We start from the raw sequence: 23,157 nt of genomic DNA, 5'->3' as shown, positions 1-23,157 counted from the left end.
CACGTTTCAGGACACCAGACATCTAACACCCCCCCCCCCCCCCACACACACACACACACACAACAAACAAAGTGTCACAATTAGTGTCCCTTTTGGAGAAGCTGGCAGCGTGGAAGCTACTGCCAAATATCTCCCCATGAGTCGAAAGAACTATAGTGAAGGGCTACAGGATTCACTTTGCACATCATCTTCTGTGTTTCAACAGCGTGGTCTCCACCTCTGTGAAACCGGCACGTGCATATCTGTTGACACAGGAATCACAGACTCTGCTGGTCAAAGGGGCCATAGAATGTGTTCCCCTGCCAGACAGAGAGTCAACAGTCGGTATTTCTTGATTCCCAAGAAAGACAGGGGGCTGCATTCAATCATAGATCTAATGGACGTGTATTTTCATTATGAAATATTGCCACAACTCAGGAGGTTCCTGAGGTTCACTTTCGGGAGGGAAGCTTACCAGTATCAGGTTCTTCCATTCGGCCTAGCTTTGTTATCCCGCACTTACACGAAATTCATGGATGCAGCTCTGGCTCCTCTACGACTCCAGAGCATCCACATTTAGAAATGTATATAAACGACTGGCTGAATCTGACCCAGTCTCAAGAGCTTGCACTTCGACATCAGCATGTCGTCCTAGCTCATCTCGAATCTCTGGGGTTGAGACTCAACACAAAGAAAAGCGTTCTCTCTCCGGCTCAGAGGACAACGTATTTGGGTGTGGTATGGAATTCGATCACAATGCAGGCACAGCGGTCTCCTGCATGCATCAAATCCATTCTAAACACCCTAAAGAACATCAAGCTAGGCCAGAAAGTCACTGTTCAGGTCTCATGGCAGCTGCATCCACGGTGATACCTTTGGGCCTCCTGCACATGAGATCGTTTCAGTTGTGGCTCAGAGCCAGGGGATTTCATCCAAGGGCCAATCCCCAGTGGCAAATAAGGGTTACGCGCCAGGGGCTTTGTACCCTATCTATGTGGTTCAGACCCCGGTTTCTGACTTTGGGTCCCACTCTAGGTCCATGTTGTCATCGCAAGATGCTAATGACAGATGCTTCCCTCATGGGCTGGGGAGCGGCCTTAGTTGGCTGTCCAGCCCAAGGGATCTGGAGAGGTCATCTTCTCGAATTGGCACATCAATTCCTCGAAATGAAGACTGCATTTCTGGCCCTGAAATACTTCCTCCAGCAGTTGAGAGGCTACCATGTCCTAGTGCGGGTGGACAACACATCTGTAGTCTCTTACATAAATCGCCAGGGTGGACTGCGGTCGTGCCGCTTGAACGAGTTAGCGCACCAGGTTCTGCTTTGGGCACAGGACAAGTTCCTGTCCCTCAGGGTGATTTACATTCCTGGGCATATGAATGTGGGAGCAGACTTGCTGTCCAGACAAGCTGTGAAACATGGGAAATGGAAATTCCACCCCTATGTAGTCAAATCTGGGAAAGATTTCAAGTAGCAGAAGTGGACCTCTGTGCTTCACAGGAGATGGCACAATGTCCCCTCTACATCTCTCTGACTCATCCAGCTCCCCTGGGTCTGGACGCTATGGCCCATGCGATATGGCACATGCCCTAGTACTCTCAGAAATTACATGGCCGCTAGTTTGGCTTACCATGTTTTGATTGACTGGGTTTCTGTGGGGAAGCACCCTCTGGTCGCCCGCTTCATTCATGGGGCTTAGAGGTTGAGGCACCCACTAGAGCTACGGCCCCTTCAGGGGATTTAGCCGTAGTGCTCGAGGGGCTGGCTTGCACCCCTTTCGAACCATTAGAATCAGCGCCTGCCAGGCTTCTGACTCTAAAGATGGTTTTTCTTATGGCCATTACCTCTCTAAGGAGAATTCGGGATTTACAGGCTTTGTCAGTCCAGCCATCCTGTTCAGATTTTGCCCCTAGGCGAGTCAAAGCTATTTTTACCCTAATTATCTTCCAAATGTTCCTTACAGTATCCAGTACGTGCTCTTCAGACTTACGTCCATCGCACTAGCCAGTGGCATAAGTCAGAGCAGCTTTTCATATGCCATGGGGGCCGTAGTCAGGGGTGCGGCTGCCACCAGGCAAACAGTTTCACATTGGGTGGGGGTTGCTATTGCCCTAGCCTACGAGGCGCGTGGTCAAACTTCGCCTCTAGGAGTTAGTGCCCATTCAACCAGTTGGGTTGCATCTTCAATGGCTTGAGCAAGAGGTGCGCCCTTGCAGCAAGTGTGTAATGCGGCAGGTTGGTCCTTTCCGCACACATTTGTCAGATTCTATAGTTTGGATGCCGATGCTACTCCGGGCTCGCATGCCCTTGAGTCCACATCCCAGAGTCATGTCTGAGACCTCATCGATGTTTGTGCGCACACACTACACAACCTTGGGGGTCCAGACACTTACAGTGCGGCGGCACTGGTATTCTCATTCCCATTAGTGCTATTGAGCGCAGCATCGAGAGTAGCTTTTGATAAGGGAACGTCTCGGGTTACTTGACTGTAACCCTGTTCCCTGAAAAAGCCTCAATGCCGCACTGTCGATGTGTCCGGACATCTCTCAGACAAAGGGGTAACCTGAGGATGTTTCCGTTTCACGTCTATTTATAACCTGCAGGTGCACGTTATCAGTGACGTCACCTACCGAGGTTATTTAAGCCAATTCTTGACGTGTTTGACACACATGATTCACAACCGGTCGAACAAAGAATGTTCTCATTAGCGCTATTGAGCGCAGCATCTCGTTCCCGCTTTTTCAGGGAACAGGGATACAGTCAAGTAACCCGAGACGTTTTGTGTTTATTTTGTTATTAAAGTTTAATTTAAATGTTTGCCGGTTCACACCTCCTTCTTCCTGTTGATTGTGAAGTTTGTATATTGCTACAAGATAAAAATAAATGTTTTGAGTTTAAATAATTCTAATAAAAATCCATGATGCAATACAATTATTTAACATTACTTCAAATAGTGCTTTTCACAATTCTGCATGGTTGCAAAGCAGCTTTGCATGCACATGTGACCCTGGACTCCCAAATTCAGTATCTCAGAAGATTATTATTTAAGACCAATACAAAGAAAGGATTTTTAGAAATCTTGGCCAACTGAAAAGTATGAACATGAAAAGTATGAGCATGTACAGCACTCAATACTTAGTTGGGGCTCCTTTTGCCTGAATTACTGCAGCAATGCGGCGTGGCATGGAGTCGATCAGTCTGTGGCACTGCTCAGGTGTTATGAGAGCCCAGGTTGCTCTGATAGTGGCCTTCAGCTCTTATGCATTCTTGGGTCTGGCATATCGCATCTTCCTCTTCACAATACCCCATAGATTTTCTATGAGGCTAAGGTCAGGCGAGTTTGCTGGCCAAATAAGAACAGGGATACCATGGTCCTTAAACCAGGTACTGGTAGCTTCGGCACTGTGTGCAGGTGCCAAGTCCTGTTGGAAAATTAAATCTGCATCTCTATAAAGTTGGTCAGCAGCAGGAAGCACGAAGTGCTCTAAAACTTATATATACGGCTGTGTTGACCTTGGACCTCAGAAAACACAGTGGACCAACACCAGCAGATGACATGGCACCCCAAACCACCACTGGCTGTGGAAACTTTACACTGGACCTCAAGCAACGTGGATTGTGTGCCACTCCTCTTTTCCTCCAGACTCTGGGACCCTGATTTCCAAAGGAAATACAAAATTTACTTTCATCAGAAAACATAACTTTGGACCACTCAGCAGCAGTCCAGTCCTTTTTGTCTTATCCCAGGCGAGACGCTTCTGACGCTGTCTGTTGTTCAAGAGTGGCTTGACACAAAGATTGCGACAGCTGAATCCCATGTCTTGCATACGTCTGTGCGTAGTAGTTCTTGAAGCACTGACTCCAGCTGCAGTCCACTCTTTGTGAATCTCCCCCACATTTTTGTGAACAGCCAGCCTCTTTTGCAATGACCTTTTGTGTCTTGCCCTACTTGTTTAAGGTGTCAATGGTCGTCTTTTGGACAACTGTTAAGTCAGCAGTCTTCCCCATGATTGTGTAGCCTACAGAACTAGAGGGAGAGACCATTTAAAGGCCTTTCCAGGTGTTTTGAGTTAATTAGCTGATAAGAGTTTGGCACAGGTGTCTTCAATATTGAATCTTTTCACAATATTCAAATACTGAATACTGAATATGATTGGGACTTTCCTAAGTTGTCAGTTATAATCATCAAAATTAAAAGAAATAAACATTTGAAATATATTTATAAATGTAACATACAAGTTTAACTTTTTGAATGGAATTAGTGAAATAAATAGACTAACACCTGTATAAACTTAGTAATTTGTACAACTTGTAATTTGGACAACTTTAAAGGCGATTTTCTAAAAAATTTTATATTTTTTTGTACCCTCAGATTCCAGATTTTCAAATAGATGTACTTGTTCAAATATTGTCCTATTCTAACAAACCATATGTCGATGGAAAGCTTATTTATTCAGCTTTCAGATGATAAATAAATCTCAATTTCAAAAACTTGACCTTTATGACTGGTTTTGTGGTCCATGGTCACATATAGAAAGTATGTAAGGTATAAAGGTACATATAGTAAGGTATAAAAATTGACGTAAGTTTGAAGTAAGTTTTAAAAAATAACAGAACACAAAAAAAAAAAAAAAAATTCTCACATTTCTTACACATTACAGTTTTAGTGAATGTGAAGTGAGCTCTTCTACATAGTTGGTCTCCCTACACTCTAAAACTACTTATTTATACAAATTTCAATGTTTTGCTTAGTTGTACTTCATAACTAAAGGTCAGAATGTAGATGCAATCAGTGGCTTAAAATTAGTTATTCCAATGAAATTGTGTGTGAATATTAGCCAATTATCATAATGGTATGTGTGTGTGTGCTCATACCTGTGATGTCAGTGGTAAAGTCTGTGTGGGAGCTGTTGGGGGTGCTGGAGCTCTGCGTTTCTTTAATTCCACTTTTGGGGACATCTTGGAGATGTTCATCACAGACTGAGACTGTCCCAGAGTGCTAGGACGGGTCTCCACACATGGACCGCTTGCCACAGACATACCCTGAGCAAAAAAGAGAGACACTTTAGTAGACATACAGATACAAATTTATGGACAAGCTCAAAAGGCATATGTGAATGAGTGTGTTTAAATGCACATTTATTAACCAGAAGTGCAAATAACAATATGTATAAGTATGAAGTAGAGAAAGTAGAGACCAGCTCAGTGCAATTGTCAAATATAGAATGTGAATTTTGAATTGTACAGAAAATTGAGATATTGTTGTATACACATTCATTTTCAGACTGTTAAATAGAATGAAACAGAACAGAATATAACATAACAGAATTAAAGCTATTTTAGCTATTTTAAATTCAAAAGAATAAAATGTTTATGAGCCTTTCTCAGGAAATGACACCCTTAACAGTTTTTCCATTCTCCATTCACTTTGTAATGCAAAATAACTATATATATAAAATGAGATTTTTATTTTAGGCCTATTACTTACATAAGCTATGCATTTTCTTTAAAGCATCAAATTTTTCATCAATTCTTTAAAGCATCCCATTTTTTCATGAATTAAGAATTTGTTCGATTTATTATTCAGTTAATTCATGGGTTATTTAAGGAACAACATTAATGAAACATAAAGAGTTGCCACAAATTAATAAGTCGTAGGGAATTAATTAACAATTTGTAGAAATGAATAGACTGTCCTGTGTCCCGCAGCCCTGCAATGCACAGATATGAAATAATTATCTGGTGAAACATCCCCAATTGACACACTATTTTCCTATTAAACACTGTAAAGTGATTTGACATTATCTGTATTGTTAAAGCAGTATAATACTATAAGACTTGCCTTGATAGCATACTTAAAAATCCTGTATTTGTGTATAACAGTAACCCTAAGTGTAAAAAGTAGTACTATAGTACTGTAGATTCTGAATACAGCTTTAAGGTAAGGCAGAAAGTAATTTTTAGTTCAATGCCATTTAAAGGGAAGCAGGTTTAACAGAGGACAGAAAATCAATAACATTTGGGCTGGAAATGTCATGACCTGCTCGTGGAGAGTGGCTGATTCTGAGGGCTTTAACCCAGCCTTGACCCCACGTTAACACTCCATAAAACATCTGCCCTGAGCAGACGGTTAACAAGGAGGGACTTAAGACAAATACTAAGCCACAACAATTTTGCATCCGATATCTTCTGATTCTCCTGCTATGTAAATCTATGAGCTTAAGAATGTCTTAAAGAAATTATTCAAAAGTTAGCACAATGTGTAGTTAGACTTTTTGCAAATACTGAGAAGCAGAACCGAGTATTTAAAAATAAAGAATAGAGATATTAGAACAAAATTCAGAGGTGTTAATACTGTATTAATTTGTCTACAAAAATTAAGTCTTACACTAATGAGGAATTTCTGGAAGCAAATACATATATACACCTGACATTAAAGTGTAATTTTGTTAGATGTTGAAATACATTCTTCTACTTCATTACATAGCGGGACAAAAGCTGTGTGCTTAATCACCAGCAATACTGTTAACTTGATTGCATTATTTGAACTATTTGAACTGAATTGAGCTGGAAGATGACATCACTAAGATATTATTTACACTATTTTGCTTTTTAATATTGTAAAGGTGCTTTGACAAAATCTGCATAGCAGAAAGTGCTATATCAATAAAGGTCACTTGACTTGCTGAACTCAGAATCAATTTAATTTCCAGATGAATTGAACTGAGGTAACAGAATGCAGAACTGTAATTCGAATTGCCATCTATTAAAGTATAAACTAAAATGAATAGAATTTCAAAGAAAGTCATAACCCTGTTGCAAACATATTTTTGGATGCACTGATATGATATTTTCAGATTGCTCATTTTACCATTATACTTTTTTGTTGTAGCTCCTACTACATTATCAAATTTTGATATCATTATTTTTGTTGTTGTTGTTGTTGTTGTTGTTGTTTGATTGTTTTAAAAACATCTGAAAACATTGCAGACAACAGAATTAAAAATTTCTGATATTTAGAGAAATATGTGTGATCATTTGAGGTAATCAGGAAATTAATTCAAAATTAAATATAGCTGCAAGCAGCAATTAAAAGCAATTTGGCTGACTATGGCAAAATTGGCTTCAAGTCATGGTCATCATAACAAACACCAAGTTTGGTCTCAATATGGTGAACCATTGCTGAGATATAGCCTTACATCTATTTTTGCATTCTCTATGTTAAAATTTGTTTACAAGTTATTCAAGAACGGTTTGACTAATCAACTTCAATTCCATAACTTTTTGTCGGAATGGTCTGAAGATGATCTCGTTTGTGCAAATCAGAACAACGGCCAGGGAGGAGTTTGAAAAAGTAGGTTTTTGAGAAATTCAAAATGGAAATTCATCTTGAGCAAAGGAATACATTTTTCCCCATAATTTTTAATCCGAAAGTCTTTTCTGGTTAAATAATATACTTCTCTTTAGTAATGTATGACACACTTTTCCAATTATGCACGCTTGCATTAATCTGCATCTACAGTATTTGTGAACTCAACGCCAACATTTCAAAATCTAATCATCAATCGATGGATGCAACCATGTCCCTGTCCCATGTGTTTTTTTTTTTCTTCAATAATCCACTACACTAATCACAATATTACTTCACAATACAGAACAAAAGATCTGTTGCTACTTCGGTTTCGTTGTGACTTTAAATTCTGAATTTCGGGCAACCGTGGCAGAGACAGCTACAAGTATTCATCTACTCCTAACAGAGGTTAACACAATGGATTTTTTTTTATTATTATTATGTTTGTTTGGCAAGACATTGAGGTTTGACTACCCGTTTAGTCAAACAGTTTTAGACAGGAAGGGATGGTAAAAATGTCTGGGAAATTTGTTGGAAAACAAAAATTATATTTGCAATTTAAATTTGTGGCCACTAATGTAACAAAAATTACACACTTCACTTTACAAACAAAAGCTGAGAAGTAGGGATATGCATTTACATAACACACAGAGGTGTGGAAAGGACAGAGAGGATATTCCTTTAAGAGACAGCAGAGAGATCTGGCAAACACTGACAGGAACGACACCGGATCTTCCAGAACCTTGCAAGAGTGTTTGAGTGAGAGCTCAGCTGTCGGTTGGAACGAGAGAGAGAGAGAAAGTATGCAGTCTTGCAGCTTGACTTGAGAAGAAAGCAGAGTAACGAACAGACATATGATCCAAACTAGACATAAAAAAACTTAGACACAAACACGCACACCTATACAAACAAACACACTGACACCTGGAAGAGAACTAAGACAAAATAATCACAGCTCTCCTATCATAGCCACTGCTGTGATTGCTTTCATTAGACTACACAACCTTGCAGCTAAAGTTCAACCTTTTTCTCTCACCCCTCTTTGCCCTTAGAACGGAATGTTCAAAGTGGGAATGGCTATTAGCAGGTTACATAATTGGAAATCAGTTACTGAGACATGTTGAAAATGGCTCTTGGCTCTGTTTGTGATGATATTGTAAACAGCGTGTACCTGAACTTGTATATTTACAGGCAGGGACCACGTAGAGCAGGGCCCTGAACAGAGCCCTTCATAAAAAGGCTGTTTGGTAGGCCAATCAGAGACAGGTAGATAAATTACATAAAATAACATCCATAATAAATTATGGACAACCAAGTTGAAAAGCGCATGTGTCTTCAAGAACAGGGTGTGCTTTGAAAAGAGGGAAATGGACATAGCAACATGGGTATAGAAATAAAGATATCTGAAGGATCAAGTGTGTGTGAATGCAGCTTTTTAACCATATAATGAAGCAAAGTTTGTACCATGAAGTAAGCTAAATTTAATATGGCATGTGTCACATATTACTACACAGCTCTGTGTAAAACGTGTTCGAGTACTCGGATCATTTTTTGCCCAAGTAATTACTGACACCTAGAGGTGAAACCCGGAAAAAAATACATTTAACGGTGAATGGAGTTTCTGTAAAACTTTCATTAGTAGTTTTAAGTAGTTAAGTTTTATACAAATATTAAAAACACAAATAAAAAAAGGCATTATATTCATTAAAGAAGGACCTTTTATTATTATTATTATTATTATTATTTAAATGTATTATTTTATTAAACATTAAACATACTAGATTATTTATAGCTTTTATTATAATTGAGTTCTGGTTCAGAAGTATTATTTTTTTATATAATTAAAAGAAGAGTTTGCTCATTGACACAATAAATAACAGTGAATCACAAAAGAGTATGGAACTATTTGTTACAGATTTTGTGAAAAGAACAAAAAATAGAAGAATCAACTTGCAGGCAGTATAATTGTGTTAAAGACTGAAAACTGTGGCAGACAGAAAGATAAAAGTGTATTAGTAGTTACATGGGTTAGTACTTACATTAATGTTAGTGTCTGCATTGTCAACAACACTATCATCATCAAGACTGTCCATGTCCTCAGAGGACTGATCTTCAGTCTGAAATGGGAATGTAACACTAGAATGGCAGGCAGACTCATAACATCAATGAAAACCATGCAATGCAGGGTTCAAACACTAAAATATCAACAAAATTGTTATTTTTCATTACATTATTTTGCAATGTGCATTAGTTTCCCCCAGCATATCCATGGGTTCTAGTGTTTATTGCTCTATGTCTACGTATATAAAAAATACGAATGAACACTTGTGTGTGTCCAATCATGCACACGTGAGCCTGTGTTCTACCTTTGATTTCCTGCGATTAAACTTGAGGAAACCCAGCAGACCCTTTTTCTCTGATCCACTCAGACTGTTGGAGTGAAGAGATTCAGCTGTAAGAGAAACACATTCGTTCAGCATCTTACACAAACACGCAGGAGCAACTATTATAATGTAGAATTGAGTCAAGCAATGTCACTTTAGTTGAAGTGATTCATTTTGAGGTGGCTAATGAGAACAATGGATTATAGAAGATATAAGATTAGCATATGCAGAATAAAGCTTGCATGCCAGCAAACCAGTAGAAAGTTTTTTATGAGTTTAGGATATAGACTTGGTCTCTGTAAGAAAAATATTTCTATGTAAAAAAAATATGCTGTTTTGATTATCTATTAATCAAAAAACCGTGAAAAAAAGTATCACGTTCGACAAAATATATAAAAAGCTTAAATAAATTAGGCTACATTCAAATATATTCAAATAAAAAGTTTTATTTTTAATTGTAATAATATTTCACATCAATGTTGTTTTACTGTTATTTTGATTGATAAATGTGGCTTTGTTAAGCATAAGACAGTTTAACATAAAAAAAGTTACAAACATCATATTTTTGAATGTACGTATAAGCCAAAAAATAAATAGCACATAATGCACAAAAAGCAGTACAAGATTCTGGCAAGAGATGGCGCTCTAAGTCAACAAAATCAGATGAAAAACACTAAAGCCACTACAAAACCTGAAGAATCAGCAAGACGAGTAACAGGTTTCTCTGAAGACATGTATTGAGAATGAAGCATCACAGTAACAATAAGCATGAAAGATGAATACATAAATATAGGCACTGCACATCTTGTTTAATTTCTATTGACCAGGCTCAATTCAAAAAAGCTCCAGCATATACTATGACAGGAGGCAGACTCTCAGCACATTCAAGACAGTTTAACTACACATACTGTAAAGCCTATACATACTGTAAAAAACTATTCAGCCAAAGTCATGCACATGGCATCAGTACCTGAGTAGTTCAGGGCAGGTGATGAAGCCATTTTAGGCTGGAGAACTGGAAACAATCAAACCAGTATAAAATTTGAAGGCAAATAAAAGTGAATAGAAATCTTATCACATTTGTCTAGACAGTGAAGGACAGTGAAATGTCTCATGCTTAGTGCATTCTGTGTTTGAGCATGTTAAGTAATAATAGCACTGGCTAAACAAAGATACTAAAAATGGATACATCTAAGAGTGTATGAACAGGAAGTACTGGACGTGCCAATGAAATATCTAAAATCAAACTTAATCTAAACCTGTGGTTTTTTAGCTGGTCTTTACATCAAAGGTTTCCACTGGACATATAATTGCTCCACAACACGCCACCAAAAGTGTTTATTATGACAAATCTCTCCATATTTTGAACTTTCTATGCATCAAAGATTATTGCGGAAGGAACAACTGTATCACAGTTTCCACAACTGCCCTCACTTTTTATCCCATACCTAGTGTTTGATCCAGGACATAGAGTTCCCTGATACCCAGCTCGCTCAGGCACTTGTTCAAGTCCAGCTGTTGGTGACTGATATTGTCTTTGAACAGCAAGACATGAGCCGGGTCAAACTCGCACTTCTGACAGATCACAGGGACCAGTGTATGCAGTGGGACCGATGGATTTACTCGAACAACAGCCTTCTGACTGCGGTGATAGTTCACCACCAAACGTACCGTTTTCTGTGAGAGGAAAGAAAGAGAAACATATGTGGAGAATGGGAGAGGTTCATTTAGACATTTAAGACAAATTTACAACTTTCTTTTTGGTGAAACATCATTTTTAATAGCTTATATTATAAAAATAAAAATAAAATAAAGACTTGCTTTGAAATGAATATTAAAGGAGTTAAATACAACTTTAGCTTATGGTGTCAACTTCCTTTAGTATTTAAACTAAATTGTTATAAAGTATCTCTATTTTTTTAAAGGAAATAGAAACTGATTCTTAAAAAAAAAAAAACCAGGGGGCAGTGATGTTGACAGCAGCTATGTTGTATTTAATCTGGATTTTTTTTAATGGAGAAAATAATAAAATCAAGAGTAAACCGACCGGATTGTACCTAACATTCAAATGATCTCTTCCTGTATATGACAGCACAGCAGTACAGCAAACTCAATACTTTGTGGCCATTATCATCTGCATGATCAAGATAAGATAAGATGCAACACAGATCTCTGAAGTTTCATATGAGAAGTGGGCTCATGTTGAGAATGTTCGACTTTATATGCATGTTTGCAGTGTCTAGTAAAGGAAGTATCACACCAACCACAATACACTGCTTAGAGAAAAGCTTCTCTAGAACAGAAATTACTGTAAGTTTCCATTGAACACCAATAAATCACATTACCGAATTCAGTTACTCATATGCAAATACTAATATTGTTTATGAAACATTCAAAAAACTCTTTATTTAGGCAGCTAAATGTCATCCTAGCTACATAATAGCAAATAACCTACTGTCAAAGTAGACAGAGAAGATATTTAATGTGTGCCATTTCCTGTATATTACTATGCAGAGACAAACAAAAACACACGAGAAAAAACTGAGGCGTCACAAAATTGTACACACTTCTTCAGCTTTGTTCCACATTTTAGTTCAAGTGTAATCCAACTTGAAGAAAAACTGTTACTCTACTGTCACACATTCTCATAATTTTATGGATATGAAACTACAGACACTGCACACTCAGAAGAAACTGAAAAAGACAAAAAAAGTGCTAATTGAAATTAAATACTATCTTCGTATGAGTTTAGTAGGAGGAAAGGCAGATTACACAGGTATTGCAGGTTTTATCATTATTGGATATATGAATTTAGAGATGAAAGTTCTCAGAAAGAGGATTAGCATGCTGAGCACGTATAACAGTTATAACAGCCTGCTCACTTTGTCAGCTAACCAAAGGGTTGACCATCCTGATCCTGATCTCTACTCTAGTCAAACATTTCTGAGCTCACATGTGGTCTATGTCTAATATCCTCACAAACATTGACAAGAAATTGTGTTACTCCATTTCTTTATATATCTATACTCATTTACTGTGTGCTTTCAACTGCCCAGTGACAGATTGTACTGCTGTTGTAGCAGAATCAGAGGTCATTTCTTCACTTCTTCAGCACTTCTTCAGCTTTGTTCCACATTTTAGTTCAAATGTAATCCAACTTGAAGAAAAACTGTTACTCCACTGTCACACGTTCTCAGACAGATGAAACTAAAGACACTGCACACTCAGAAGAAACTTTAAAAAAAGTACTAATTGAAAAGGAATAGTCAAACATTTCTGAGCTCAAATGAGGTCTATATCTAATATCCTCACAAACATTGACAAGCAACTGTGTTTCTTTATGTATCTATAATTATGTCCTGTGTGCTTTCAACTGCCCAGTGACAGACTGTACTGTTGTTCAAGCAGAATCAGGGGTGAGAGCCTCTTACTCTGCCCAGAGGTCAGAGATGTGGGAGAGGAGCAAGAGAGGGGCCAGCCAGCCAGGCTGAGAAAGAAATAATGCATGGTAACTAAAGGTAAGACTCTCATCAAATATTCACACATGAGGGGGAGGAGAAAAGGATACTCGAGAAAGAGAGAAAACACACTCAGAGCAGAGCCCATTAAAGACTCACTGTACCTTTGCTCGAACCCTTTTTATGATCATTCGACCCTCCTGATGAACAAGATGTCATCATTTAAGAACATTATTACACAACAGTAAGATCAATATTAACTTTTGTACAGTGAAAAGCTATTTTAAAAACACAAACAATACGTGAATATGAGTAGCTGATAAATAGCATGGACATCATTTATATTAAATCATTTGAAGTACAAATATATAAAGTATTTGCCAATTTAAAAGGAGGTAATAAAAATGCATGCATAATAACTACACAATAGTTATTAAAGTTTAAAACTGATTTAGATTAAATACATCATGTGTCACTACTGTAGGCCCCTCCTGTCTAGCACTTGGGGTCGTGTTAACTCTAAAAACTAGTGCAATGAAGATTTTTCATATAATATGGCTGACGCAGTTAAACAAGAAGTAGACTGTAGTGTGACGTTAGCAAAGCAAATGATTTACAATACAATTTTGGTCTACATTAGTGAAGTCTTGCCAGTAGAAGAGTAGCCTGCTTAGAATTTAAAGATACCACAAAGAGACATGAGGTCAAAAACCTTCATAACACTGTGTTTCGGAAACTGACCTCTGGCACTTTGGGTGGAGGTTTCCGGATCACCCTGTCCTCCAGCACTCGTTCTTTGATCAGGGCACAGGAGACGTCCAGGGCACCCAGCAGGGCATTTGGCTTAAAGATGACGGGCTGAGCATCGGGTGACAACAGCTCCAGACTATGATATGCAGGATTCAGATGATACTGACTGCAGAGATCCACCAACAAATCCATCAGAGCTTTTCTGAAGAGACAAGAGGAGACATAAGGACAGAGAAAGATAGAGTTACTTGATGGTTTAGACTTGTAATTACATCATGTGATGCAGACAGGACTGTGACAGGGCGATAGAGAGAGAGAGAGAGAGAGAGAGAGAGAGAGAGAGAGAGAGAGTCGGTTTGAATTACAGGTGTTACGTAAAGCAGCAAATTGCTACATGAATGCTGATCTTAAATTGTTTAGCTTCATTGACCGATTGTCAATAATTCAACCTGCATCTACCAAAAATTGTTCTGTAGACACTACAGGGTTTTCAAACACTGCTGATAGATATTTGTATACAACTGTTTGTTTAAATTCCACGTCATGAGTACTATCTAGTCTCAGAAAATAATAAATAAATCAAGAGTTAAATTCGATACTTAATTTTCAGGTCAAATGTCATTCACTGAAGAAATCAATGTTATTTCAGTCCTTCTCGATTCAAGCTGTACCTGCATGGCTAAAAAACTGTTGAATTTTAAATCGACTGACTTTACGTCAGTAAACCGCTTTTATGCGTGTGAATGTCCAAATTTGCGCAGTCCATCTAAATACAAAGTCCAATGTGTTTGAATATATTCATTATGTTGCTAACGTGCAGAACAATTCATCTAAATATAAATATCTATTCTTCTGACACTTCCTCATTACCATGGAAATGTTTTATCACGTGGTAAACACTGAATCATAATTTCTCCAAGCATTATTTTCTTTAGTCTTATAGTTTCATATAAAAGGCTTATGGTGTCCTGAACTCAGACAAATGCCTATAAATGTCAATACTTTCCTTTTAAATGTTGATCAAAATTCAGTAGCAACTAAACAAGTAATAACTAAAATTGTACATTCATATACAATAACAAATATATATGGTGGTAGCCGTGTGGAAAATCATCTTATTACCCATGGTACTTAAAAATTACTAACTTACTACATGTGATAAATAACAAATAATGTGTTATTTTTAACAATATTTTAATTTGTAGGCTACTATTACAGTACATTTAACTACATACTGATATTATGCATCATTATATGCATTGTAAATTATGCAAAATCACAGCATTTGATTAAATTAAATACAATTAATAGAGTAAATGTAAATAAAATTAAATACAGTTATTTATTTAACCAAAATACCAATAATGCCCAGAAAAAAAAAAAAAACCCGGAAAAAATCAGGCATACAGTGCAGTAGATCATGACAGTGTGTGTGTGTGTGTATACAAGGACGAGCGAGCATGGTTTTGGCTAGATTTATTTGGAGGTTATTGCTAATGTCTCATTCGGCACAAATCCAAATATTTCCATATTCGCAATGTATTTGAATCTTAAACTATTATTTATAATGTAATCTAGGCTTGTACTTTACACACATTTGCACATAGACTGAAAAAATTATGCTCTTCATATGAGCAAAAACGTCCTTGGCATAACAGCAGAGTGAACCGGTATACTATGGTAAATTTAAACTGACTAGTATAATCTTTTAAATGTTTAGTTGACTATTTTATTTTGATAATGAACAGAGTGTGATGTAAGTTTGAATTACTGGAATACGTGCATGCCAGGCTCCGGCACGATCGAAACTGCTAAGACATAAAAAATAAATAAAAATTAAAACCTTTTCTGGAAAAGTGTTTACTTTCATTAGTGCACACACAATAAAAACAGAAGATTTGTGCTCTTGTAAAATAAAGCAAACAAACATAATGCGCGTTGTCATCCTTTTCTTTCTTTGAAATTGTGGAGAGCTGCCACACTTCTTTTTTAAATCCGTTATCTCAATTAAGTCAGATATATTTAGCATATTTAAAAAAATATGAAAACAAATTGTTATTTTTATGTTAGGACTATTAATTATATAGGCTATACATTTTCCTTAAAGCATCCCATTTTGTCCCAGGGCTTGAGAACCTGTGCCCTAGTTTGGTACATGTAGAAACTTATGAACTATGAAATGTTTTTTCCCCCTCTGAAATTCTGTGTATTTAATTTTTTGGGGGTATCAAATGAAAGCATAAAACATTCATTTAATTTATCTTTTAATTATTGAAAATTAAGCAAACTTTATTTTTTGGTAAACAAAGGGAATTTACTATTAAAAATAAAACATGGAAGAAATGTTGTGTGATTCTTCCTTAAAAAATTATGTTCGTTTCATTTTAATAGTAGTAGTAGGCTATTTACATTCTGCTGAACAATAGTAATAGATTATTCAATACTACAGTCTATGATGTGATATATGACGCTAGTTTTACTCAAATCAAACGGTCAGATGCTCATGAAGTGACTCTCAGTGCAGTTCTGGAGATGTTCCTCATGTGTTCAAGTCTTTATTTAGTGAGAAGAAAGATGCTGAAATCACCGGAGCGTCACACGTGCTTCTGTGTGTTTAATGAATGAAGCCGCACTTCTGACCCATTCATTAACACAGACACGCACAACATGCAGGATTCATATTTAAATAGACTTTTCCGGCTTAATATTTACAGATATTAGTCCATATCGCTATTTGATGTGAGTGCAATGACCTACATTTGATTAATTCATTCAAATTTGACAAATTCTGTGACATTCCGCGTTAAAACTGTAAATTCCATTTTTATGACTGGATTCCGCAATTCCGTCCGCCTTTTCTGCATCGCGGAAATCATAGGGCCCTACAGTAGACATCTGCCCGACGACTTCAAACCGAAGTATCTCCATATAATGGAGCCAGTTGTCTTTTTTGATACTAGTTCTGTAGCCACCGGGCTGGTTGAGGATGCCGCCATGTTCAATGAGACAACACACGAGGGGAGGGGAAACAAAATCAAGGAGGCGGGGGCGAGCACAGCACAGAGAAGTCAAACAAACAAAGTGGCGGAATCAGAATTAAATATTAACAATATATCGATATATACGATATGTCAAAATCCATATCGTGTTTAACAAATATATTGATATATTTTAAATATCGAGATTTCGCCCACCCCTACTCTAAACTAACGCATACCTGCCTTTATTGAATATGATTAAGCAACGCTCCAGTAGAATTATTGTAAGCTAATCTGACATTACACAGTTTACACAAAACTTTTCAGTTTCTTTCTAATTTAACCCTCTGGAGTCGATTCACGCGTATACACACAATGAGGCATTTTCTCCTGATTACCCCGAAAAGAACCTAAAATACACTTTCAGTTTTGATCGTACAGATAAGAGAAATACATAAAACGAATCTGTAAAGGTTCTACTTTTATTTGTATACAGACATAATAACAACAAAACTTTGTGCATTTATAAAATAAAGATAACAAACAAGGTGTGCTGTCTACAGCCTTGTTCTGCGGTGATCTTCGTTTAGAAATGCGTCATTAAAATGAACTCAGTGAATACACAACGAAGAGACATTAGAGATATATCTATAGAAAGCTTATCATGTCTACTTTTAAACTAAACAAGTGCTACCGAAAACAAATATTCTGTGATAAAGTAATCCATATGAAAACAATGCCATGTCCAGTCTTTCACGTCTCTTTTCATTATCTCTAATACGACCATGCCCCCGCGCTGAAAGACCTATTGAGATTATAATGTTTCACTGAAGCGCGCGGCTTGAATACGCCCAAACAGAAAACAAAGCAGAGGGACTGTTCAAGTTTTATTTTTTTATTTTACTGTTTGCTTCGAGAGGAATAAGACATAATACACCCCAAGAAGATGAGGATTACATCAGGATTTGACTTGGATTTCCTCAGAAAAAAGAATGAAGACCTTAAGCCACAGAGATCAAAAACATGAGTAAGTATCTTTTTATTTATTTATATACTTTTATTCGGTTTCACATAATGTTTAAACATTTTACTAGTTAGATTTTTTCCAAACTATAATTCCTGACTAAATGTATAATCAAGTTAAACATTTTTAAAACAAGTTTCAATAACAATATACACTATACCTTTCAAAAGCTTGATGCAAATAATATAAATGTAACAAATGTAATAAACAATGCTGTTCTTTCAAATTATCCCAAAAAAAACTGAAAAAATATTATCTAATATTTAATATTATTATCTAATAATAATAATAAAAACCATTTTTTTTTTGTTTTTTTATAAAAACAGTGTGCCTGGAGCAATGATGCTAAATATCAGAGACTATTTATAAGAGACATGACACTTACTCAATCCTCAATACAACTATATAAGGAAAACCCGTAACAGCAAAGATGGCGGTTGTATGCACATGTCCCGCCCCTCCCGCTGGAAAGCAAATCATCTGCTTTTAACAGTCAAGCCGGGAAACATTTAAGCCTATCATCTGGTTCCACTGATGAATGCGCACAGTTGAGGAACCCTTGCGCATGCGTAGTAAAAGTATAACCTGTGGGGAAAAGGCGTTTTAAACCTTATTTAGGTGCAAAGTCATCAACATTTTTCAGCGATTTTTAAAAAAATTTTTACTGCTGTTTCTTTACATGCAGTTTTTATGTCCCGGTGACCAGTGAAAGTGCAGTTCTGACTCTGTGCCCATTCATTTAGATAGGAGACTGGTCTTGTTAGTCTCAAATGCTGCCCGGAGGCGTTGCCAAGATGGCGGCCGAGTGACACGACTTGCCTAAAAGGACTTTGTAAAAATTCAGCTTTGAAAGTCAGCTTTGATTGTTCCTAATAAACTGTTTAACTGCATTCAAAGGTAAATATTAAATTATTTTGTGGGATAATTAAATATATTCCAAATGAACTACAAACATAAAAATATATACATGTATTTTGTCCTCACATACTTTCTTGTAACTCTTCCCTCTCAGTCACACAGATGACTGAAAGGCTCATTATGCGGGCCTTTGTCTTCTCAGGTGTAAATCACTATGATATTCATGACAGTTTACGCCTACTCACATATGACTTTTAGAAACAAAAAGTGTCTTAGAAAATTTAAATCAATATATTGTTTTCTGTGATTGAGTAAACAAGATGATTTTCTTTCTAAATTATGAAAATCATCTCGTTTACTCAAGTGATTTACAATTTTTAGTTTTTCACTATCACGCATAAATATTGTTTTCTCAAAAAAACAATCATGTACATACATACTGCTCATATAATATTATAGCCCAGTTTGTGCTGATTACAGTGATATTACACTTTAGCCATTTAGATGTTTATAAGCAACTGAAAAAAGCACAAATGTTAGGGCATGACAAAACTTCTCCAGGTCCCAAAAATACCCTTAGACCTCAGTGGGTTAAAATAATCCCACACTTGCTCGTCTTTCGCGTGGTCACATTTCACTCAGCTCACCACAACTGACATGAAGAAAACTAATGCAAGGTCTGAGGTTAAAATTTAGCTTATGCCCTTATAACACTTTTAAAAATAATGTTTTTTTCACATATTTTATTTTAACTTATTTAAATTGTTTTAAATGTAATAATGTTAATTTAATGGTAAAATAAAATTATGGTCATTTAAGTGATAATTATATTTTTTTCTGTCGCGTAATCGACTATCGTTTTCAGTGTCGACCTGTACCATTTAGATAGACCCTCTGTTTGGATATTTTTGAAGGTCACTGTGTACAATTTCTGTGACCATTTCCTGTCCCAGATCTATTTAGTCAAAGTTAAACTATTTATTTAGTCCAACTGCAACTCGTGAGACACATTCACATCAAATGTCAGTTCAGTGGTAGAACTACACTCACAAGACACTGAACACATTTTTTTCATGTAATGTACGAAAGTACATTATTTGCGTGTGCTTTAAGGCTTTGCCAGTGAAACGTTTTAGTCGTGCTATTCTAAAATGTGCTTATTCAGAGCACGTCCAACCGAAGTGTCCAAACACTTAAATGCTGGTCAGACATCACCTGATTATTTAGTTATATTAGTTATCATCTGATTGTGCTAAAACTGTCAAAAACACAGAAGGTTTACATATAAACACAGTTAATTATGCACAAAGTGAGAAATGGGTCCGTGCATCTCTTAAAGGGACAATACTAAACATACTGCAGCTTGACATTAAAGGGATAGTTCACCCAAAAATTAAAATTCTGTCATTATCTATTCAGTCATGTTGTACCAAACATGTATTTATTTTTGTGCTGAACACAAAATAATATATTTTGAAGAATGTGGGTAAGCTAACAGATGCTGGTCCCCACTGACTTTGATAGTAGGGACTTTCAACATATGTTCAACAGAAGAAGAAACTCATTCAGGTTTAAAACAACTTGAGAGTGCAGTATAGTATCGATAAAATGCCAAATGGTACTCATCCCTAGTTTTGAGGAGAATGAGTGTCAGTCAGTCACCACACCAGTATTGATATTCACTGTACTTCAGAATCACAGATTCTAGCCTACATCTTGGAATATATGACCCAAATAAGAATTTTCACCGTATATTGTCATCTGAACAAGGAAGTAACATGTAACTGAGGAAAAAAGCAATTATAATTATTATATACAATAAATTTGTGATACCAATGGTGATTTAATCTAAATAAGCTCATATCCCATCAAACCAAAAAACAAAATTATTATTATTGTTATACTTTATTATCAAATTGTTAATGTTAACAACATCAGCATTACATGACTATGCAAATATAGTGTGTATAAGCGAGAAGATTTCAATTTCTGTACAGTCTAATCTATAATTGTAATACCAATCGAATTTCATATTAAGAAATTCTTTAAACCCAAAAAGAAAATTATGTTCCCTTTGAACTGGTTGTCTTTAACCTGTTAGCCAGCACCCCCCATTATGGGAATCACAGCGGAAAGTGCCCTACCTAACTTAAAATTGTAACAGTTCCTTACTTCAATGTGTTACAAACATAATTTTGGTGTCTTTAGAAAGAAGACCCTTTGGGCTTAACTCCAGAGTTGATAATGCTCAAAAAGATTAAAAGTTATAGACACTGAAGTGCCTTGAAAAAAATTTACCACACTGATTTTTTTAAAAAAATTTGATATAAAAATACATGAAATCAGTACTTGAGCAATCTAGAAAAGTAATGGGTTGAAAGTCATGTCTCATGAGTTTCTATTTCAAATCTGAAGACGATACCATAACAAATGAGATTCCTGCAACTTTTTCTGATACTATGTCTAGTCTCCACCCACCCAAATAATTTACCAACTGTATTGAAGGGTTCTATAAACTATTTGTCATTAAATTTACCAATGCATAGTTTTTAAATTATAAAACAATAGACAGAATCTTAAACATAGTAGGGCTGCAACTAACGATTATTTTGATAATCGAATTATCTGTCGATTATTTTTACGATTAATCGATTAATCGGTTTATGTACTTATATTTTAGTTTTGCCCATTTTTCCCCCCAAATAAACTATTAATAAAGGGTCTTTATCATTTAACATAGACTTTTTAGAGATTTTAACCATTTTGCATTGTCATATCCTCAGCAAAAAAATATACCTGGAGTTGTTTTATTATGTGCTAGTAATCCTATGTCGATCTCTTCTGCAATCAAAACACTGACCCATACGTACTCTAGCAAATTTCGCAAGGAGATTTCAAATAATGTTTTCACCATGGCAGTCCTCAGGGCTTCTAAAGTAGTTTAACATCCTGAACAAAGCTTATTAAGGAATCTTTCAGAACATATTTTCACGAAGAATAAGAATGAAACAGAATAAGATTGCAGTACATTGCATTTTATAATTTTTTCCTGTAAACACACAGCTTATACCTAGGAAACAGCTTTATAGCTTATGCTGTGAAATTGTAAACAATCCTTCGAATAAAGTGCCAATGGCATGAAACCTGAATGGAACTCACATTTTAAAGTAAAATCCATCAGAAGGTTGTCCAGAAAAAAAAAAAAAACATTCAAATACATTTAAACATTTACCTCTCTCATTCAGTCATGATTAGGCTGCAAGATTAAAACCGTTGTGAGTCAACCAAAAGTAAGGAGATGTTTATGAACACTGACTGATTATGTACTTGCTCAAATATTGATTTCATATATTTTTTAACCAAAAAAAAAAAAATTACAGACTGTTGCTTTAAGTTAATGTCAGTGCAATGAGCATATTCACCTGCCATCCACATTGATGGTGGTCTGGTACCCTGAAGGCAGACTGATATGGAGATCCACAGAGGGTCGAAGCATGTTTTCCTTGCTGTCTCCCCCTGAAGATCCTCCACCATCAGGAACAGCATTACGGAAGATCCTGCGGGGGGCAGGCTGAGGGGGTTGAGGTGGAGGGGGGGCCTTGGCCTTCATTCTCCTCCTGTCGAATAAAATCAGATGAGCAATAAGGAAGGAATAGGTTCAATGTTTATGTGGTTTATAAAATATGGCAATGAAGTTATACATAAAAGGGTTGTCAGACAATCTGTGCCAGTGATTATACAGTATGTATGTATGAGAAAGTACATACTTGGGCTGTGGGCATGCTGTTTCATGCTGATACTAGAACAAACCTAATATCATAACTGAAAGACCGATTGCTTATAAATTCATGGTCACCCTTCGGGCACTATCATACATTGTTATAGTACCTGATAGGGCTGCGTATCACCAGCAAAGTCACGATAAGTATTACGACACAGGACTGCACTGAATTTCACCTCAGAAGTATTTAGTAAAACAGCTTTTTATGAAACACTGCATACTATAGTTCCATTTCGAACTATTGGCAGAGCAGGCAACTGACTGCTCCATAACTGTACCACAGTTAGTACAACATAGATAATAGCTTATGGTTCATGTTTACATCATGTTACACTCCCCACTAGGGCTGTCAAAATTGAATATTCCCTCTAAAAAAAACACGAATATTCGAACTATTCGAACATCTGGTTGCGCATGTTGTAAAATGATGCGCATTACGTCAATAACAGGACAAAATAATACAAAGAGACATAACTACTTGTATAGGTAGTCTATTTAAGTTTAAACATATTTGACAATGTATTACCTACACAAAAACAAGGAAATCAACTTATGTCCAAGACTGCAGACCTCACGCTCTCTCACCCTCACGT

The 23,157-nt window shown here is 36.5% G+C and overlaps 1 protein-coding gene across 5 annotated transcripts in view; it reads right to left on the bottom strand.

Moving 5' to 3' along the window:
- Positions 1 to 23,157, bottom strand: part of cobl (cordon-bleu WH2 repeat protein) — a 128,646-nt gene that overhangs the window by 62,409 nt on the left and 43,080 nt on the right. For 2 of the 5 annotated variants that reach the window (XM_059567339.1, XM_059567340.1), the window contains 7 exons: positions 22,206 to 22,400; positions 13,915 to 14,125; positions 11,164 to 11,392; positions 10,686 to 10,730; positions 9,698 to 9,783; positions 9,371 to 9,448; positions 4,856 to 5,023 (listed from right to left, as the gene is read on the bottom strand). In XM_059567339.1, the coding sequence (XP_059423322.1) occupies positions 4,856 to 5,023; positions 9,371 to 9,448; positions 9,698 to 9,783; positions 10,686 to 10,730; positions 11,164 to 11,392; positions 13,915 to 14,125; positions 22,206 to 22,400 (1,012 nt within the window). The remainder of the gene's footprint in view (positions 1 to 4,855; positions 5,024 to 9,370; positions 9,449 to 9,697; positions 9,784 to 10,685; positions 10,731 to 11,163; positions 11,393 to 13,914; positions 14,126 to 22,205; positions 22,401 to 23,157) is intronic. The other 3 variants (XM_059567341.1, XM_059567342.1, XM_059567343.1) reach the window with 3 other exon arrangements.

Source organism: Carassius carassius, chromosome 15 (genome assembly GCF_963082965.1).
Source record: "Carassius carassius chromosome 15, fCarCar2.1, whole genome shotgun sequence".
Classification (NCBI taxonomy): domain Eukaryota; kingdom Metazoa; phylum Chordata; class Actinopteri; order Cypriniformes; family Cyprinidae; genus Carassius; species Carassius carassius.
The sequence above is the reverse complement of the archived record's forward strand: the minus strand, read 5'-3'. Positions and strand labels throughout refer to the sequence as shown.